The 20,251-nt window shown below is 41.7% G+C and overlaps 1 protein-coding gene across 1 annotated transcript in view; it reads left to right on the top strand.

Annotated features, from left to right (window-relative positions):
* agbl1 (AGBL carboxypeptidase 1) overlaps positions 1–20,251 on the top strand; it is a 97,734-nt gene that overhangs the window by 17,390 nt on the left and 60,093 nt on the right. The window contains exons 3-6 of the mRNA XM_030730966.1: positions 8,834–8,897; positions 9,234–9,380; positions 9,830–9,961; positions 10,265–10,358. Of these exons, the coding sequence (XP_030586826.1) occupies positions 8,834–8,897; positions 9,234–9,380; positions 9,830–9,961; positions 10,265–10,358 (437 nt within the window). The remainder of the gene's footprint in view (positions 1–8,833; positions 8,898–9,233; positions 9,381–9,829; positions 9,962–10,264; positions 10,359–20,251) is intronic.

The following is a 20,251-nucleotide window of genomic DNA, read 5'->3' as shown; positions in this document are numbered from 1 at the left end:
TCTATCTATCTATCTATCTATCTATCTATCTATCTATCTATCTATCTATCTATCTATCTATCTATCTATCTATCTATCTATCTATCTATCTATCTATCTATCTATCTATCTATCTATCTATCTATCTATCTATCTATCTATCTATCTATCTATCTATCTATCTATCTATCTATCTATCTTTTTCTGTCTATCTGTGCACAGACATGCTTGTTAAGGCATTGGTGAAAGGCGCTGAGACATCCCCTGGGGGGCTACAGTTGGATACTGTGGTGGTGGAGTGGTGGAGGGATTGAAACAGCAGGTGGTATTGCGGGGCACTGCTGCCTCCACATCATTCTTTAAAGGGTGGGTGGGTGGTGGGTTAATTCGATTCAGTTCAATTCAATAAAAAGCACCCTGAGGCGACTGTTTTGATTTGGCGCTATATGAATAAAAATGAATTGAATTGTGCAATCAGCCTCAGTCACAGCATCTGAGAATAGACTGATTTGCTGAGTGTGGATTTTATGTGCCAGACACCTCTCTAACTACATGAAGCCTGAGATGCTGAATGAGACTTAATAACACAATTTGAAGTACAATTTTAAGTGATTGATCTTTACTAAAGTGATACAGCAATTCCTCTGAGGGGAGCTCAATACAGCATATGTCCCCTTAACAATCACAAATGAGATCCAACAAAGCACAGACCAGTGCATAATACACTCCAAGTGTCCACAACAACTAAAACATCACTTCAAATGCTTTATCTCTGACTATCAAAATATCAAAGTAGCACAAAAAACTTCTTAGATAAGTCCTGTTACTCCAGCTGAGTCTGCAGTTTAAGAGTTTCACAGAGGAACTGGCAAACGTGGAACATCTGGCCTACTTATGAAGCTGACACTAAAATTCAGCAAAACGAATGCTGTAAGATGTCAGCTGATTGGAAAGGAAACATTTCAGAATTATAGAAACAGAAAACCAGTCCGCAGCATACCTGCCTATTACCTGTCCACAAAGTCAGCAAACTCCAAACACATGGCTAAGGCCATTAACCCGGCCAGAGAAAGCCTGTTTGTCTCAGTGCTGAGCTGTTACCACAAAGCTGTCAGCAGATCTGGAAAAACAGAAAGAAAGAAAGAAAGAAAGAAAGAAAGAAAGAAAGAAAGAAAGAAAGAAAGAAAGAAAGAAAGAAAGAAAGAAAGAAAGAAAGAAAGAAAGAAAGAAAGAAAGAAAGAAAGAAAGAAACAAACAAACAAACAAAGAGGGGTTCATGTTAGACTGAGTGAGTGTGAAGTGCCCAGCTCCTGCAACTGTAAATCAAACTGAAACCCTCAGCCCTCCTCCACCGTGCTGACAGTTTGTATGAGGTGTTTGTGCTGATATGCTGAGTTTGGTTTTCTCCAAATGTGCTGCTGTGCATTACAGTATGACCACACATCTCCACAGGACTTTGGTCCTCATTTATTCACAGTGCGTATACACAAATCTGTCTGTGTATCATATGTATGAACATTTCACATACATATCATTCACTCTTGGCTCTATTCCACGAGTGATGGAGAATCTGAAGTTTTTCTTTCATTGCAGTGAGTTTCTCATCTCAGGCTGACAGATCGGGTGCTTCTTGTCCTCCACCTGATTTCTTCTTTTTCTTGTACTATGTTTTCATGTCAACATTGATGCCAAACTTATTTTTCCCTTAAGTTATGTGTCTTGTGGTCTGTTCAGATGTAACTTTCCAAACCTAAACCATGCTGCCATGCTTTAGAGAGAAGAGACTTTCTCCTGGTAATCTTTCCATTATTTAACAAAACTCGATTAAAAATGTGTAACTCTGTGCCAATTGAAAGCTCAAATATTTCCATATATCTCCATATGGGTGGTTGTAACTCAGGAGGTGGAGCAGGTCACCTACTAATCGGAAGGTTGGTGGGTCAGTCTCTGGCTGGGCAAGATACTGAACCCCAAGTTGCTCTCCGATACGCCGAACCATCGGCGTATGACTGTGTGTGAATGGGTGAATGAGGCATGCTGTATAAAGTGCTTTGGGTGCTCAAAGTAGTGTAGAAAGCACTGTATAAGAACCAGTCCATTTACCACCTGAGCCAAGAAGTCATTGTCAGAAGCCTCGTCTCACTGCAGATATGGCACGTATGGACACTTGGCTGGATGTAACCCAAGCACCATTTTTCAACATGCAGGGTTAAATTGCATGGACACATTTCTTCTAGCCCTCTGTTTTTCACCCACATCAGATTTCAACATGTTAGAAGGTTGTGGCAGAGACACAAACCAAATGAATGGCTCCATATTTAATTTGTCTGGAGCAAGAAGCGGCTGTGTTTGGTCAACTCAAGCTTGCAATATTTTTCTGCATTTTCACCCAGAATATCCAGAACTTGTAGTCCTTGAAACCTTTATTTGGTTGCCAGTTTTGTACATTTTCAACATGGTCTAAAGACCAATGCTGTTTAGTCAGTATACAATGAAAAGTTATATTGTGATCCACAAACTTAAGTTGTTGTATAGTGTGTAGGGGCTCCAGCCCAGTGGAGCAGATTACCAGATGAGAAAGCTAGAAAATAGATAAGCATTGGCTGCAAAGCAAGATGAGACTTAAGAAAATTAAAATTACAGGCTACTGTGGAGACTGAACATGAGATGACTGCCCCCAAGACCACATAATATTTCTGGCTTAAATTAGACCCTGAACGAAGGTTCTTCCAATGGTTCCTAGTCCCTGTGGTGGAAACAAGGCTATGGTTTCTATTTGAACAGGAAGATTGTTGGCCATCTAAACCGACTGTCTGGATGCAACGCATTAAGCTATTTATATCAGGCATCAGATGTTCATCAGCCATTGGAGAAGGTCTCTTCATACAGCACATGTTTTAATGAGGGAGATATTTGGCCACCCTAAAAGATTTCTGTTGAAACTGCAGAATTTAATCAGCCAGACTGGGTAGATGATTACACTAACAGACCATGGCCACCCTGAGTTCATGCTGAATATTTGAGATAAGAATCTCTGAGAAAATCCATCAGCATGTAGGGTACACGTGACAGCAGAAAGATGATTCTATGGGTTAGTATGTATATATAGGTTATAAGACCACTTTGGTCCATTCTTTCATAAAGAAAAGATAAAAGATGAAATTTATTTATCCCAAAGGTTGTAAAATTATTTTGTTATAGCAACCTAAAATGAGGCTATTGTGAAGATTGAACATGACATGGCTATATATATATATATATATATATATATATATATATATATATATATATACACAAAAATTTGGATTACATGTCACTTTCTGTCAAGTCTTTACACTGTCGAGACCTCCTGATGGCAAAAGCAAAGAAGCTCACTGACTTTGAACGTGGTAGGATTGTTGAGCTGCATAAGCAAGGCCTCTCACAACGTGCCATCGCTGCTGAGGTTGGATGCAGTGAGACAGTCATTTTGCATTTTTTAAATGATCCTGAGGGTTATGGAACAAAAAAGTCAAGTGGTAGACCCAAAAAAATTTCACCAGTGCTTAGCCGCAGGATCCGATTGGCTGTCCGTCAAGACATGGGACGATCCTCTACCCAAATTAATGCCATTACTGGTGCTGACTGCAGCCCAATAACCATCAGACGGCATCTGCGAGGGAAGGGCTTCAGAAACAAAAGGCCACGTTTTCTTCAACGCCACAGAATTGCCCGTTTGGACTTTGCAAGAGTGCACCAAACATGGGACATTGAAAGTTGGAAGAAAGTTGTCTTCTCTGATGAGGGGGGGGGGGGGGGGGGGGGGGGGCATCATGATTTGGGGTGCGTTTTCCTTCAATGGAACAATGGAGCTTCAGGTTGTGCAGGGGCGTCAAACAGCAGCTGGCTATGTGGAGATGTTGCAGCGGGCGTCCCGCATGACTGAGGGTCCTCGTCTGTGTGGTAATGACTGGGTTTTTCAACAGGACAATGCTGCAGTTCACAATGCCCGCCTGACAAAGGACTTCTTCCAGGAGAAGAACATCACTCTTTTGGACCATCCTGCATGTTCCCCTGATCTAAATCTGATTGAGAACCTTTAGGGATGGAGGGAAGTTTACAAAAATGGACATCAATTCCAGACAGTGGATGCCCTTCGTGAAGCCATCTTCAACACTTGGAGCAATGTTCCCACTAGCCTCCTGGAAACACTGGCATCAAGCATGCCTGAACGATTGAAGTGATCAACAAGAATGGTGGAGCTGCTCATTACTGAGTCCTTTTTTGACACTTTGATTTCTGTTTTGAGGGGGTTTTCTGGGATTTTTGAGCTATGGTCTTAAACTTTTGATCAGCTGAAAAAAATCATGTTTGAGTGTAAATGCAGTTTTCAATAAATTCCCTGCTCAAAAGTTTTTGTCTCTTGCGCCGATTTCTTCTTTTAGCATTGTGAAGCTCTACTTAGAACCTTTTTAAGATCCAATAGTGCAAAATGCAAATTCTTGCAATTTTTTAACTGGTCTTAATATCTATCTATCTATCTATCTATCTATCTATCTATCTATCTATCTATCTATCTATCTATCTATCTATCTATCTATCTATCTATCTATCTATCTATCTATCTATCTATCTATCTATCTATATACCTATCTATATATATATATATATTGTAGCGATCTCTTAGTTAGAGAGCGTGTTGATGTTGTGGGATTTCGGACTGTTCGGGAGGTTCGTGAAGGCAGCATGGAGAGAGAGAAGACCGAGAGCTTGCCTGTGTGTGTGTGTTGCTGTTCCGCTGTTGTTGTTGTGGTTGGCGTGGCTGTGGCCTACAGCAGCCGTTTTTCTGCTAATAAAGACGACCTTTGTTGTGAATATCGCCGACTGTGGAGGTGTGTTTACAACGTTACATTGGTGTCAGAAGTCAATCTGCTAACCGTCGGCTAGCCCTGCTTTGGCTACCTCAGTTGACAGCCTGCGCTAACTATGGCAGCGCAGCGAGATGTGGCCGGGGCCCGCCCGAAGATCAAGAGAGAGGCTATGGACAGTGACTTTGGGGGCACGCTGGGTCCTGAGGGAGCGGACAGTGCCGGAGAGCGTTTAGCTCTATATATATATATATATATATATATATATATATATATATATATATATATATATATATATATATATATATATATATATATATAACTTTATTGATCCCACAGGGAAATTCACATGTCTGACCTGATGGCTGTGGGTACAAATGATTTTCTGTTTTACAGTGGAGAGAGAGCAGTCTTAAAGTAATAATGTTTTCTTGGTCCATAATGAAGTTATAAAGTTACAAATTTACAAAGCCAGATTTCCTCACCAGTCTGTCCAGTCTTCTTGCATCCTTGTTTCTGATGCTGCCACCACAGCAGACTGCAGCATAGAACAGCATACTTGCCACTACAGACTGATAGAACATCTTCAGTATTTTACTGCAGATGTTGAGATCCTTGTTTTCTTATCAAAAAGAGACACTCTGCCCCTTTTGTATAGTTCATCTGTATTCAGGGACCAGTCTAGTTTGTTATCTGGGTGTAAACCTAGATATTTATATTTTGTTGCTACTTCTATGTGTAGCAGCTCTGAATCGGTCGCTAATGAGACGAGGACACTTGCTCTGGTCACCACAGCTTTTATTTGAATCCCCCCTTTAAAATGGGGAACGAGGGGCATTAGTTTGGTGTACACAGCCAGGCTACACTCTCATCACAAGCTGCTTGTCTCCTCTGAGCGAGAAACGCAGCAGCCAACAGTGTACATAGAAAAACAAAACATGGGTAGTCCAATAAAAATATATACACTCAAAGAGAATTGACAACACAAAATTACTGAGTGACCAAATATGTTACAAAAATAAAATGAATAAAACAGATAATCAAAACGCACCTTTAAAATGGGGAACGAGGGGCATTAGTTTGGTGTACACAGCCAGGCTACACTCTCTGTAAGACGTGAATGAATGAAACACAGATGATTTAAAATCTATTATTTCACAGGCTGGAAACAGATACAACCCTATTAACATCATCTTTATAATGCTTATTGCAGTAATTACATATTTTCAAAGTCTATTAACACAGTCTTTTCAGCTGCTAGCTTAGTTTACCAGCAGTGAGTGGAGGAACACATCTTACCATCACAAGCTGCTTGTCTCCTCTGAGCGAGAGACAGGGCAGCTGTGACACATGTAGCTGGGGTGTGTCAAGCCATTTAATGTCCCCAAGCAACAGGTGGCGATAAGGAACCACAATAAGGAACCATAGTAAAAAGCCAAGATAACATTAACGGCTTGATACAAAGAAATATATTTACTTAAAAAAAAACATATATATATATATATATATATATAAACATGAACTGACTTTCACTGTGGAGTTTTGAGAACGTTCATCTAAATTAACTTGCTACATATGTCCACCCCACAACCTTTCCTAGGCTGCCGAGGGGGCCTTAATCTTCGGAAATCTATCATTTTCTTTGTCTTGGAGGTGTTCCGTGTGAAGTGGTTTTTGTGACTCCAGTCACTGAATACTTTAACAAGATCCCTATATTCAAATTTCTGTCCATTCCTGATACACGCCAGAATGGCAGTGTCATCCAAATATTTCTAGATGTGTCAGGACTCCGAACTGTATTTGAAGTCTTCTGCATACAATGTGAAAAGGAGCCCGGACAGTCCCCAGTGGAGCCCCCCGTGCTGCTCATTAATGTACCAGAAACAGTTTCAGTTTCCAAACCTGCCAGCCGGGAAACTAAGGAATAATCTACACCCATCTCTGTGAGCTTGTCTTTGAGTATATTTAGTTGGATGGTATCGAAAGGGCTTGAAAAATCAAACTGCATAACTCTTACATAAGCACCAGATTCCTCCAGATGAGCTAGGGCTCGGTGAAGCATGTAGAGGACAGCATCATTTACTCCAATGTGTTGTTTTTATGCAAACTGCAGGGGATCAAGTTTGTCTTTGACCTCAAGTCGTTCCAACATTTTCATGATGTGTGATGTAAGGGCCACTGGTCTGTAGTCAACTGGACACTTTATTTTTGTTACTGGTACAAAACAGGATGCCTTCCTCAGTACTGGCACCAACTCAGCTTTAGACTCAGGTTAAAGCTCCTGTGGAGAGGTTGACACAGTTGGGCAGCACAGTCTTTAAGCAGCCTTGGACACACACCATCAGGGCCTTCCCAGAACATGGTTTTCTTAGCTCCAAGCTCACCCCTGTCTCTGTGGCAGACAAGGGTGGAGGAACAGGTGTGAGAGGGGAAGTAGCTGCCACATTAGAGATGCAAGGAGATGGGTTAGCTGTGGTGGAGAAGACTGAGAAACAGTGAAGATGTCCACATGTTGAGGAGAAGAAGACTGAAGAGCAGCAGTGGAAGTGGGTGTGACCGAAGAACTGAGGGAGTTCATCAGCTCTTTCCACATCACCAGAAGTGTCTGTCATTTCTTTTTGGTATTGGTTCCTCCCCACACCTCATGAATGTTGCTGTTTTGTAGATCCCTTTCTGTCTGATTTTTGTATTCCACTTTTGCCATTTTCCTCCTCTTCTTCAGCTCATGTTGCAGCTGTTTGAGCTGCTCATTGTCACCATCCCCGAAAGCTACCCTTTTCTGGTTGAGGATTGTCTTCATGTCACTTGTGATCCAGGGGTTCGTTGTTGTGGGAACGGCACACAGTCTGCGTCTCTACAGATGTTGATGTACTCAGTAGGTTATGATGTACTCAGATTATTTCTTTGTGGTAACAATGTCCCCCTTTATTGGAGCCAAATTTGTAAGGAAAATGCGTTTGTGAGCTGAGCAGCAGAGTTGTGCCCATGAAAAACGTGGCAAATCTTCTCTGCCAGTGTCAAACAGGTTTTTCTGCCAGTGACTCTTGTTTGGTGCTGTTTGCTGAATTAGACGATTGAAGTCTGAAGAAACGAGACAAATTTGATCCTGTGTGTTTTATTTCTACTTCTTTCATCTCTCTCTTTCTGTCACTCTTCTTTTTCTTTTCTTTTCCCCATCTTGGAGGACAGAGTGCACTTCCAGACTGGGTTACCACTGGCTGCAGAATCTCGTCTTGATATCTTGACGCCTCCAGTGATGACAAGCCTGATTGTCATATAACTGCTGTGTGGCAGGCAATATTGGACCCCAATGCAGGACTCAGGACAGGCGTTAATTTGATCACAGCTTTATTGCTGGTATGCAGAACAAACAAGGCTGGACAGGAGGCAGCAAAATGCTAAACTCACTTGGACTTGGACATTAAGGCAGGAGGAAATCGATGACAACGCGACAAAGGACAAATGCAGGCAATAAATACACAAGGGATAATGAGGGGAAACAGGTGAACAGAATGATAGTAACAAGACAAGGGAAGTGAAACTAACCAGGAGGAGGCACACATACTGAAGGAATCAAAACATAACTAAACCATACACAAGACGAAGGTAACTAAACTAAGAAAGGATTAAGCTACAAATGAACTAAAATTAAGAATATCGCCAATAACACAGAAAACCAGAACATGTAACAAAAAAAACCTCTTAAAGGAAAACAAAACTCAAATCTACAGTTTTCAAGAAGTCCAACCTAAAACGCTGGGTCAGCAGACCCAGGATCATGACAGTGATTATCAGCGCCTGAGGTAAAATCAGCTTTTTTGAGCAATCAACAAAAAGAAAAAAGATCCCAAAACAAACAAAAACAACAGCAGAAGATGTAGTAACGGGCACCAGAGGGAAAAAAGGGTTATGGGGATTCTGCCATCTGATTTAGGCATGTTTGTTTTATTTTGTGGGTCATATAATCATATATATTGTTTGTATATGTGTGTGTGTTGTCTCTGCAGAATGTAGGGGATGTGGAGAGCACCTTAAATATCCTCAGTGTCCTGGATGAGCTTCTGTCAGCTGGTAAGGTCAGCTTCTCACCACTTGACAAGTCAGTTCATTAAAATCAGATTACCAACATCGTTTCCAAAACAGTTGTGATGCCATGCAGAATGTCAACAAAAACATAATTCATTTGCAATCTTTAAAGCCTTTAATTGGATTAGTACAAAGTTGAATGTTGAATTTGTTGGGGCACAGGTTTGTTTCTCTCTGTATTACATCACTTTTTTTTTTTTTTTTTAACTTTGTTTACAAAAGAACACAGAAAAAAAAAATAGAAAATAGAAATAATTTACTTCTGTGTCATTTCTTGCTCAGCCTAGCACTACCCACCTTCTGCTCCTTGTCTCTGTTCAGGTACAGATCGCCGCATCCACTATATGATCAGGAAAGGTGGCAGTGAGGCCTTACTGACAGCACTGGTCAAATGTGGCCACACTTTCAATCCCAACTACACTATCCTGTTGCCACTGCTGCACCTTCTGGCTAAAGTTGGTCACAGAGGTGAGGATGGACACAAAGACATGTATTGTCGTGACTCTCACACCGATGCTTCCAGTTTGTTTTGGAAAGATGAGATAATCAGCAAAAATAGCACACTGGGTTATTGTTCACTGGCACCTTTGTTTGTGTTACTGTAATATAGCAAACACAAGCTTCAAATTTATAGGCATGGAGATATATCCATGGTTATATCTGAGCACCACTTTAAATTAGTGTTGCTGCAACATTTGAACAAACAAACCAAAAGACTATAGTGAAAACCAGAAACAAAATGCTAATCAATTACATTTATTAAAAATTTCAGAGATGAGTAAATCATTTTAATGCTGTCATTTTTAGTGAATTGTTATATATTATATATATCACATTTGCCTTTTTAAGTTCTTAGGTTTATCAGCACTTACCTTGTCCATACTTACTGTCACCATGTGTATACAATATATGTGCAGACCGTCATATTGGTATGAAAGCAGAAGAGGCTGGCGCAGTGCTGCTGACTCTGAATCTGCTCAAACACAATGCTGAGGATGCCAGGAGAGCTGCTGCCTGCCTCTGGGTCATCCAGGTCTTCTGTTCATCAGGTACACAACACATCTTGGAGGGCACTGCACTGAGTTTAAATTCATTTCCTGGGGACTTGGCCTAAACCTAACATAAACATAACCACTATGTTGTGTGTCCCTAACCCTAAACATTACCCTTACAACCTTACCTTACTCACTGGCAACCAGATGACTTTATTACTGAAGTCCAAATTAACAAGAAAACGTTCCACCTTAAATGTCAGGCGGGAGTAGTTCAGTAACTTTATCTGCTGCTGTGTTTAAGCTCATTTGGTGATTACCTCAATCTCAGATCTAAAGTTGGTCGTGTTCTCGTTCCAGTTTCTACAGCAAACCTCATTGGAGAAAACCACGGACTGGATGTCATTTACCACCTCATCCCTCAGTACTTAACCAAGCATCTGCATGCTATCAAGTAAGTACACTGAGGCTTTCTGCATTTTTCACTAATCACTTGTATCCTATAGATACTGTATATTTAGGTGCAGGTTTCTTTTGTTTTTTTCTTTTTGCAATTTTGCTTCCTACACCACCACAGTGGACTCTAAATGAAACAATCAAGATGCCATTAAATGATATTATACATAAAGTCTCACCTTTAATTCCAGGGGTTTAACTAAAGTATTACATTGTTAATGAACTACAGCCAGTTGTTTACAATATAAGGATTATTTTTAATAACTGGATGGAGATTTTCACAGTCAGTGACTGCCTGAAGTTCAGAACTTGTGCTGTGTTTCTTCCATCCTCAGTTGCCTCTTGTTTGTGGATCTCTCTGTCCTCAGCTTTATCATCAGTATTTGAAAAACATGCTTTAACAGGTTTAGATGAGGTGACTGAGCTGGCCATGGAAGAATATCCCATTTCTTTGCCTTGAGACACTCTTGGGTCACTTTCGCAGTTTGCTTTGGTCCATTATGCTTTTGCACCGTGAAGCTGTGTCTGAGCGGTTTTGCAGCATTTGTCTGTATCTGAACAGAGAGGACAGCTGAGAATTAATGCTGCTGCTTCCATCAGTAGTCACATCATCAATAAACACTACTGACTCAGTTCTATTGGCAGTCATACAAACTCATGCCTCCACTGTGTTGGACAGATGATGAGATGTGTTTTGGATCACGAGCTGTTCCTTTCCTTCTCCATACTTTTGTCTTCCTTGTTGTTGAATGTACCCTGTGATTTGCACCTTGTTGCCTGTATTTACATTCATGACACGTCTCTTGACTGTAGACTTCGATGCTGATACACTTACATCCTTGAGGTTTTATTGACTTGGTACGATGCTATGGAAACATTTTTCTTAACCAAGGAAGGAAACTGTGATCATTCACTTCTAAGCCTTTATGTGTTGCTCAGCTGTGCATTCTTCCTTTTTAAGAATGTTGATTTGGCCTCTTCTAAAGTTTTTGCTGTTGTTTTGTTTGTTTGTTTTCAGCCTAAAGATGGTCTCCTCCCTTTCATTGACACCTCTATGAACCTCATTTCAAAATTTCCACTGAAAAGCTGCCAAATACAAGTTCAACACTTGGAATCAACTCACAGCATTTTGTCTGCTTGATGGCGGCACAGTGGTGCAGTGGTTGCAGCAAGAAGGTCCCGGGTTCAAATCCTGTCTTATGTCTTTCTGAATGGAGTTAGCAGGTTCTGTCCAGGTGCTCTGGCTTTTTCCCACAGTTCAAAGACGGGGCTGGGGTCAGACTAAGTGCTTGGTTAATTGGCTAATTGGTAAACAAATAAAGAAGGAACAGGCCTTGCTTGGGTCGTCAGACAGTTGTCCAAATCCTTTTGAGCCTCGGAAAATGGGGGACTGTGTAGAAAAATGGCTTTAATTCGTAAAGAGTTCAAATAATACTTTCGTTAAACCAGCTGAAGTAACCCTTCAACACCGAGCCATCGGTGCACATATATGTGGAAGCCATTTGTATTACGACAGTTTTTCCTTTGGGACAAATTCAAACGGTTTCTGAAAGCTGAGAAATTGCACTTAACACCCAACACAGAGTTATTACAGTAATTTTTGCCGGAACGGTGGGACATTTGAAATCATGTCAGTGACCACACAGCTGGCGTTAAAGCTGAAAGTCTGCACTTCAATCATATATTGATTGTTTGATATTAAAATTCACTGCAGTGGGATCCGGAGGCAACATGACAAAAAATGATGTCACTGTTGATGATTATGTCAATGGAGTAAACAAGCATTTTAGACTACAAGCCACATTTACTCGTACATTTATGGAGTGTTTTTGTTTTATATACTTTAAGGACTTTATTTCAAATTCAAAGCCAGTTTAGAATCAGCAGTTAACTGGGAAATCTTGTGTTTGGCCCGTGGGAAGAGGCCGGACTGCCTTCTTGCTGTAAGGTGACAGTGCTAACCACTGAACCACCATGGCCCTAAAAGTCATCAAATTTTAATGTTGTAAAAATTGTACTTCTGATCCTTATAGATTATCATGAGAATATTTGACTGGCAAAAGCATCGTTGATCAAATTAGACTGTATGTGGTCCGTCCATCCATCCATCCTCTACTACATCCATTTTCTTAACCGACTATTTAAAGGTTGCACTGGGACCGGTAGCCTGTCCCACCCATCACTGGGTGAGAGGCAGGTTGGTGGTTTTGAACCAGGAACCCTCTTGGTGTGACGTGGCAACGCATAAACTGAAATCATTTTGACATCTCTGCACATAAAAGGAATTGAATTTTTGGAGCATCATCTAATATTAAAATCAAACAAAAACCAAACACACTGCATGAATGTGGTTACCGAAGTGTCTTCACCATATTTTGTCATGTGACAGGTACTATCAGGTTATTTTATTATCGAACCAGTAACAGAGGACAGTGGTTATTGTCCTAATGAGTCCGCCCTCCCATGACCTTTTAGATGTTTCCATTCATAAAATCATTGCTGGCAATGCTCAAAGAGTCAAGTCTGTGCACAAAGGGCTGATTGAGTCATGCTTCAACTGAGACTTCAAATAGTGTTGTGTTAGGCTGTTTGTCACAGAATTACACTGAAGTGAGGAATGAGTGCAAAATGAATTCTTCAGCTTTGTTATTATATTTTGAAAGAGCAGAAGTAAAACCTTGAGAAAAACATTAAAACCTTGATGCTGATGAAGCAGTCATATGTGAGATTGCATGTTGTCAGTATTTAGTTCCATTTTTAAACTTTTCTTGCCCTGGTCTCATACTGCCTGCTTCTATTTTGCTTCTATTTAGGATTTTGGCCCCTGTTCCTCCCTCTCCTGGTTGTGAAAATGTTGTTAGCATGAGCCAATCAAACTCTGTCCAAATCTCTAATTTTTGATGTGATGATTATGTATTTAACACATTATTCATCGACTTATTTTATACAATGACTCAACCAATTAATAAACAAATACCAGCTTGCAGAGAAGCAAATTAAAATGCACTATTTCATACTATAAGAGTTAAATAATCATCAAAGTCACTGCTGAATACCAGCTACAGGTCAAAATTTGATGCAGCTGCAGTCGCTTATCAATCAGCATTCTGTTGCCTTTCTACTTAATGACATCCGTCTTCACAGCGACATCACTTCCTCTTTCATTTATTTTTCTCTTTTAATTTTGCAGTGTTCTATTTTTAAGTATTTTAACAATTATTCTGCTTCCACTGTTTTTGTCCTTACACTATATTTGTCACCCTTTTATTTATTTCACACAAATAATTCTGTGTAGTGTCTTCAAATGTCCACTAAAATTTCATTAGTCCACAGAGAACATGAACGTAACATTGTACATTGACCTCCATCATCTTCTTTATGGCATGTTTTGAATACACAGACATGCATATCTTTGAATAGCACAACAAAGTGTAATTGGGGCAAATTACACGAAATACATTCAAATGATGCATTTATTTTTTTTTTTTTATTCTGAACTATCATTAGTGACACAATTTTCCCTTTAGAATGGATTAAACATCAATCCCCCAATGGTCTGAGTAACTTCATTATGTGTAATGGATTTGTGTTTTCGATTAGGTCTGCATGGGAAAATGATGTGAAATGTGTGCATCACTGGCTCAATACATCAGAGATGGCAGCCCTAACTTGTAACAATAAACATTTTAGAAGCACTAAGAGAGACTAATTCACCAACTTGAGTTTGGATCTGAGGCAGTGACTCATGTCCTGTGTGAGCTGCAGCATCAACAGGAGCCGACTCTTTCTCCGCTTCCTCTGGCCTCACCTTCACCTTCCTAATTTTATATAGGTCCACTATATAAGAGCACAAGTACAGATGTAAAATTTTTCATACATACAAATAAATGTAGCAAAACAAACTGCTCCTCTCCCAATTGCTACCTTATCTTGGTGGAGGGGTTTGTGTGTCCCAGTGACCCCAGGAGCTATGTTGTTCCCTGGTAGGGTTCCCCATGGCAAATTGGTTCTGACGAGGGTCCAGAGAAAAAGCTATTCCAATGACCCCTATGAAACACACATCAAGGGAACAGTTTACCCTGCCCGGGATAGGGTTACCAGGGCCCCACCCTGGAACTAGGCCTGGGGAGGGAGCTCCAGGGAGAGGGTCTGGTGGCCGGTCGTTAGTCTGTGGTGCCTGGACAGGTACAGCCCGAAGAGGAGACTACCACCCAGGTGTCGTAGGTGTTGTGTGCAATTTGTGTCGGGCAGCGACCGAGGGCAGAGGCCTTGGCAGACCGATCCCTGGCTACTGAGGTGGGCTATCGGGACATGGAGTGTCACCTCTTTGGTGGGGAAGGAGCCTGAACTAGTGCATGAGGTGGAAAGACACCAGCTAGATATAGTCAGGCTCACCTCAACACATGGCCTGGGCTCCGGAACCAGTCTCTTGGAGAGGGCCTGGACTCTGTTCCAGTCTGGAGTTGCCTTTGGTGAGAATTTTGGTGGGTATTCTTGTATCCCCTTGGCTTACTGCCTGTACAGTATGTTGGAGTTTTTACCGGTGGATGACAGGGTTGCTTACCTGCGCCTTTGGACCAGGGAACAGGTCCTGACTGTTGTTTGCCCTTACGTGCCAAATGACAGTTTAGCATACCCACCCTTCTTGGAGTCACTGGGCGGGGTGCTCAAGGGTGCACCATCCAGGGACTCCATGATCCTATTGGGAGACTTCAACGCACACATGGACAATGATAGTGAAACCTTGAGAGGCGTGATTGGGAGGAACGGCCTGCCTGATCTGAACCCGAATGGTGTTTTGCTATTGGACTTCTGTGCAAACCACAGTTTGTTCATAACGAACACCATGTTCAAACATAAGGATGTCCATAAGTGCACATGGCACCAGGACACCCTAGGTCGCAGATCAATTATCAGTTTTGTAAATGTATCATCAGATCTGCGGCTGTGTGCTCTGGACACTCGGGTGAAGAGAGGAGCTGAGCTGTCAACTGATCACCACCTGGTGGTGAGTTGGATCAGGTGATGGGGGAAGATGCTGGACAGACCTGGCACACCTAAACGTATAGTGAGGGTGTGCTGGGAACGCCTGGCAGAGGCCCCAGTCTGCGAGATCTTCAACTTCCACCTCTGGCTGAACTTCAACAGCATTCTGAGGGAGGCTGAGGACACTGAGTCCGAATGGACCATGTTCCGCACCTCAACTGCTGAGGCTGCTGCTCAGAGCTGCAACTGCAAGGTGGTTGGTGCCTGTCTTGGTGGTAATCCCCAAGCCAGATGGTGGACACCGGAGGTGAAGGGCGCCATCAAGCTGAAGGAGTCCTGTTGGGCTTGGTTAGCCTGTGGGACTACAGAAGCAGCTGAAGGTTACCGGCAGGCCAAGCGGAACAGGGCTCGGGCAGTGGCCAAAGCAAAAACTCGGGTCTGGGAGGAGTTTGGTGAGACTACGGAAAAAGACTTTCGGACAGCCTCAAAGTGATTCTGGCAAACTGTCAGGTGACTCATGAGAGGAAAGCACTGATCTACTCACAGTATATATAGACCATGGTTTTCAGCTGGAAAATGGTGGAGTGCCCACTCCGGCTCCGGGTAGGACTTGCTGCCCCAGGTGGTGGAGTTTAAGTATCTCGGGTCTTGTTCACGAGTGATGGGAGAAGGGACTAAGAGATTGACTGATGGGTTGGGATGCTTCTGCAGTAACACCACAGTGACGGGGTTTAAAAGGGAGCTGAGTGTTTACTGGTCAATCTACATCCCTACCTCCCTACCTATTACCTATAGTCACGAGCTTTGGGTAGTGACCGAAAGAACAAGATCATGAATACAAGCTGCAGAAATTAGCTTCCTCTGAAGGGTGGCTGGCCTCTCCCTTAAAAATAGGGTGAGGAGTGCAGTCATTTGGGAGGAGCTCACAGTAGAGCCACTTCTCCTCCTCATTGAAAGGAGCCAGCTGAGGTGGTTTGGGCATTTGACTGGGATGCCTACTGGTCGCTTCTTGGGTGAGGTGTTCTGGGCATGCCCTATCAGGAGGATAAGATAGATGGGTAAAGACAGTCGGAAGAACACACAGCGAGCAGAGAGCCATAAACAACGTTGTGACAAAGAACAACAACAACAAAAAAAACCATACAAATACACAATGGATAATGAGAGGAGAGTGGAAACAGCTGAAGATCTAAGGAACTAACATGAGAAACTAAGATAAATTCAGAGCTGCAACACCACAATAAACTAAGAACCAAACAGAGACATAAGGAAACAGAATTTAAGAGTTCAAAACAGAAAACGCTGAGCCAATGACCCAGGACTGTTCCTGACTACGGGTACACTCAAAGAGGAAGTCGCGCACTTATAAACATATTCTATTCAGCAGATTTCAATTCATCTATAATGACTGCTTCTCCAGGAAGAGGGACTAGGGGACATAACACAGCAGAGCCTCTAAATCCTGACTTTCGTTTTCCATCAGATCATGAATTTAAGGATCCTTAGAGCTAAAGGGCCTCCGGGGGCCTTATTTACGAGGTTTCATGGTGATTACCACACAGGACTACTACCCCTGGCAAAAATTATGGAATCACCAGTCTCTGAGGATGTTCCTTCAGTTGTTTAATTTCGTAGAAAAAAAGCAGATCACAGATATGACAAAAAACTAAAGGCATTTCAAATGGCAACTTTCTGGCTTTAAGAAGCACTAAAGGAAATCAAGAAAAATAATTGTGGTAGCCAGTAACAGTTAGATTGTTAGAACAAGCACCGGGAATAAATTATGGAATCACTCAATTCTGAGGAAAAAATTATGGAATCATGAAAAACAAACAAACAGAATAACACTCCAACACATCACCAGTACTTTGTTGCACCACCTCTGGCTTTTATAATTGCTTGCAGTCTCTGAGGCATTGACTTAATGAGTGACAAACAGTACTCTTCATCAATCTGGCTCCAGCTTTCTCTGATTGCTGTTGCCAGATCAGCTTTTCAGGTTGGAGCCTTGTCATGGACTATTTTCTTTAACTTCCACCACAGATTTTCAATTGGATTGAGATCTGGACTGTTTCCAGGCATGACGTTGACCTTATGTGTCTTTCTGCAAAGAATGTTTTCACAGTTTTTGCTCTTTGGCAAGATGCATTATCATCTTGAAAAATGATTTCATTATCCCCAAACATCCTTTTGATAGTTGGGATAAAAAAGTGTCCAGAATGTCAATGTTAACTTGTGTAATGACAGCTATCACCCCACTGCCTTTACCTGACATGCAGCCCCATATCATCAATGACTGTGGAAATGTACATGTTTTCTTCAGACAGTCGTCTGCATAACTCTCATTGGAAAAGCACCAAACAAAAGTTCCAGCATCATCACCTTGCCCAATGCAGATTTGAGATTCATCGCTGAACGATTGCCTTTCCTTAGCCCATTGTAACCTTGTTTTTGTCTATTTAGGTGTTAGTGATGGCTTTCTTTTAGTTTTTCTGTATGTAAATCCCATTCCCTTTAGGGGTTTTCTTACAGTTCGGTCACAGACGTTGACTCCAGTTTCCTCCCATTTGTTCCTCATTTGTTTTGTTGTATATTTTTTTTATATTTTTGTTGTAAGTTTTCTGTCTTGACGCTTTGATGTCTTCCTTGGTCGACCAGTATGCTTGCCTTTAATCACCTTCCCATGTTGTTTGTACTTGGTCCAGGTTTCAGACACAGCTGACTGTGAACAACCAACATCGTGGGCAACACTGCGTGATGATTTACCCTCTTTGAGGACTTTAATAATCCTCTCCTTTGTTTCGATTGACATCTCTGGTGTTGGAGCCATGATTCATGTCAGTCCACTTGTTGCAACAGCTCTCCAAGATGTGATCACTCCTTTTTACCTGCATACTAACGAGCAGATTTAATCTGATGCAGGTGTTAGTGTGTGTAATGAGAATTTGCAGGGTGATTCCATAATTTTTTCCTCAGAATTGAGTGATTCCATAATTTATTCCCTGTGCTTGTTCTAACAATCTAACTGTTACTGGCTACCACAATTATTTTTCTTGATTTCCTTTAGTGCTTCTTAAAGCCAGAAAGTTGCCATTTGAAATGCCTTTAGTTTTTTGTCATGTCTGTGATCTGCTTTTTTTCTACGAAATTAAACAACTGAAGGAACATCCTCAGAGACTGGTGATTCCATAATTTTTGCCAGGGGTTGTAAATACATGGGAGCAGTGTGATGTGTGACTTGAGCCAATTTCCACTGAGTGCAGAGACCTGAAGTGGTTCTGAGAGTTTCATAGTGGGGGTTTTATCTGAATTGAGATATTAATTGCCAAAAATCACTGCTTATCACTAGATTCAGCAAAGATTTGGAGGGTGATTGAATCATGTAATGAACTGAGTTTAGCAGGTATCTGAAATCTAGGTAGGGAGTTAGTAGTGACTGAACGTGTCAGCTCTTTTTGGTGTGCATCTTCTGTCCAGCTACATGGGTTCTTCCAGCAAGTCACTGCTAGCTGTTGTTTGTTAACCTTCAGGGGTGGCTATTTTCGGTCCATACCAGAAGTCGTTACAAAAGATGGGGTCCTGAGGCATGATAGCAACTTGTGTTGCTCTCCATCCTCTGCTCAGAAAGCTGATTATTTTTTTAAGGGGGAGGGAAAACAGAGATTCAAGAGAATTGCTATTATCCCAAGAAGCAAACTAATCTTTCAGTTGATCACTAAGGCTATTAAAGAACACATCTCTAAGAGCATAAGGTCAGAGAGAACCTGTCTCTGCAGCAACAATGGAAAATTCAATGGACCAGCTACGCTATGACGACCCTGCCCCAGCTCTAGCAGAGGATTGGAATGATTGTCAGAATTTAGGGACAAAAACTCTCCTGAATCCTTCCTCAAACTAGGAGTTTTCTTAAAAACTGTTCTTAGTGAACCCACCATAATGACACTGCCACGCAGAGCAAATTACAATGTGGTGATGACTGGAGGACCACACTCTGAGGTTTTGAACTGCAGGAGCATAAACATAAAAGACAAGCCCAGCAGAGTAGGCTGTACATCTATGTCTTTGCTGTTGCTGAGCCGAGCAACTCAAACTCTTTCCTTCTAATTTTTCCTGACAAAATTAACATAGAAACACCACGGAGACAAAACAACACAAAGGAAGAACTACAACATACAGTACATGGCTGTTTTTATTACTTCTGTCATGGTCCTGAGCCTGTGACCCAGTGTTTTCAGCTTTGAGTTTGTTTTTCTTATAGTTTCTGGCTGGTTTCCTTGTTGCATCCTCAGGCATTAGTTTCATTTTTCTGAGCATTCTTGGCTATAGTTTATTGATATTAATTCCTGGTTTCCCTGCGTTCTATATTTCATGTTTGCGTTTTTGTCATTTCCTGTGTTATTTTGCCAGCCCTTATCCTGTGTGCATTGTGTTTGGTTTTGCTTCCTTTGTGGAATTTAATCAGATTCTGTTCACATGTGCCCTCTGTTGCCCAGCTGTTTCCTTCTCCCTAATCGCCTCCTGTGTGTATTTAAGCCCTCAGTTTTCATCTGTTCCTTGTTGTGTCCTCCCTTATGGAAGTGTGGTTTTTGTCTACCTGTCAGTTAGCCTTTGCTGAACTGCTCCTTACTCCTGTATGTTTTTGGAGAATCAGCAATAAAGCTTTGTTTTTTTTTTTTGATCGGTTTGCCTTCACACTCCTGCATTTGGGTCCGTTCTCTGCCTGCCTCCTTTGCATTGAGGCAGTTGCTCAAACAGCCAAAGCATTTTTTAAAGATTTTCAGACCGCATGGCAGGTTGCTCTTCTGAACAACATGCACAAATTATGAGAATAACCTCTCACGTGGAACAGATTTGACAGGTGTGGTCAAGTACTTGCATGTGAGTAGGTCATCCCATCGTGAGCCC

Source organism: Archocentrus centrarchus, chromosome 6 (assembly GCF_007364275.1).
Source record: "Archocentrus centrarchus isolate MPI-CPG fArcCen1 chromosome 6, fArcCen1, whole genome shotgun sequence".
NCBI lineage: Eukaryota > Metazoa > Chordata > Actinopteri > Cichliformes > Cichlidae > Archocentrus > Archocentrus centrarchus.
The sequence above is the reverse complement of the archived record's forward strand: the minus strand, read 5'-3'. Positions and strand labels throughout refer to the sequence as shown.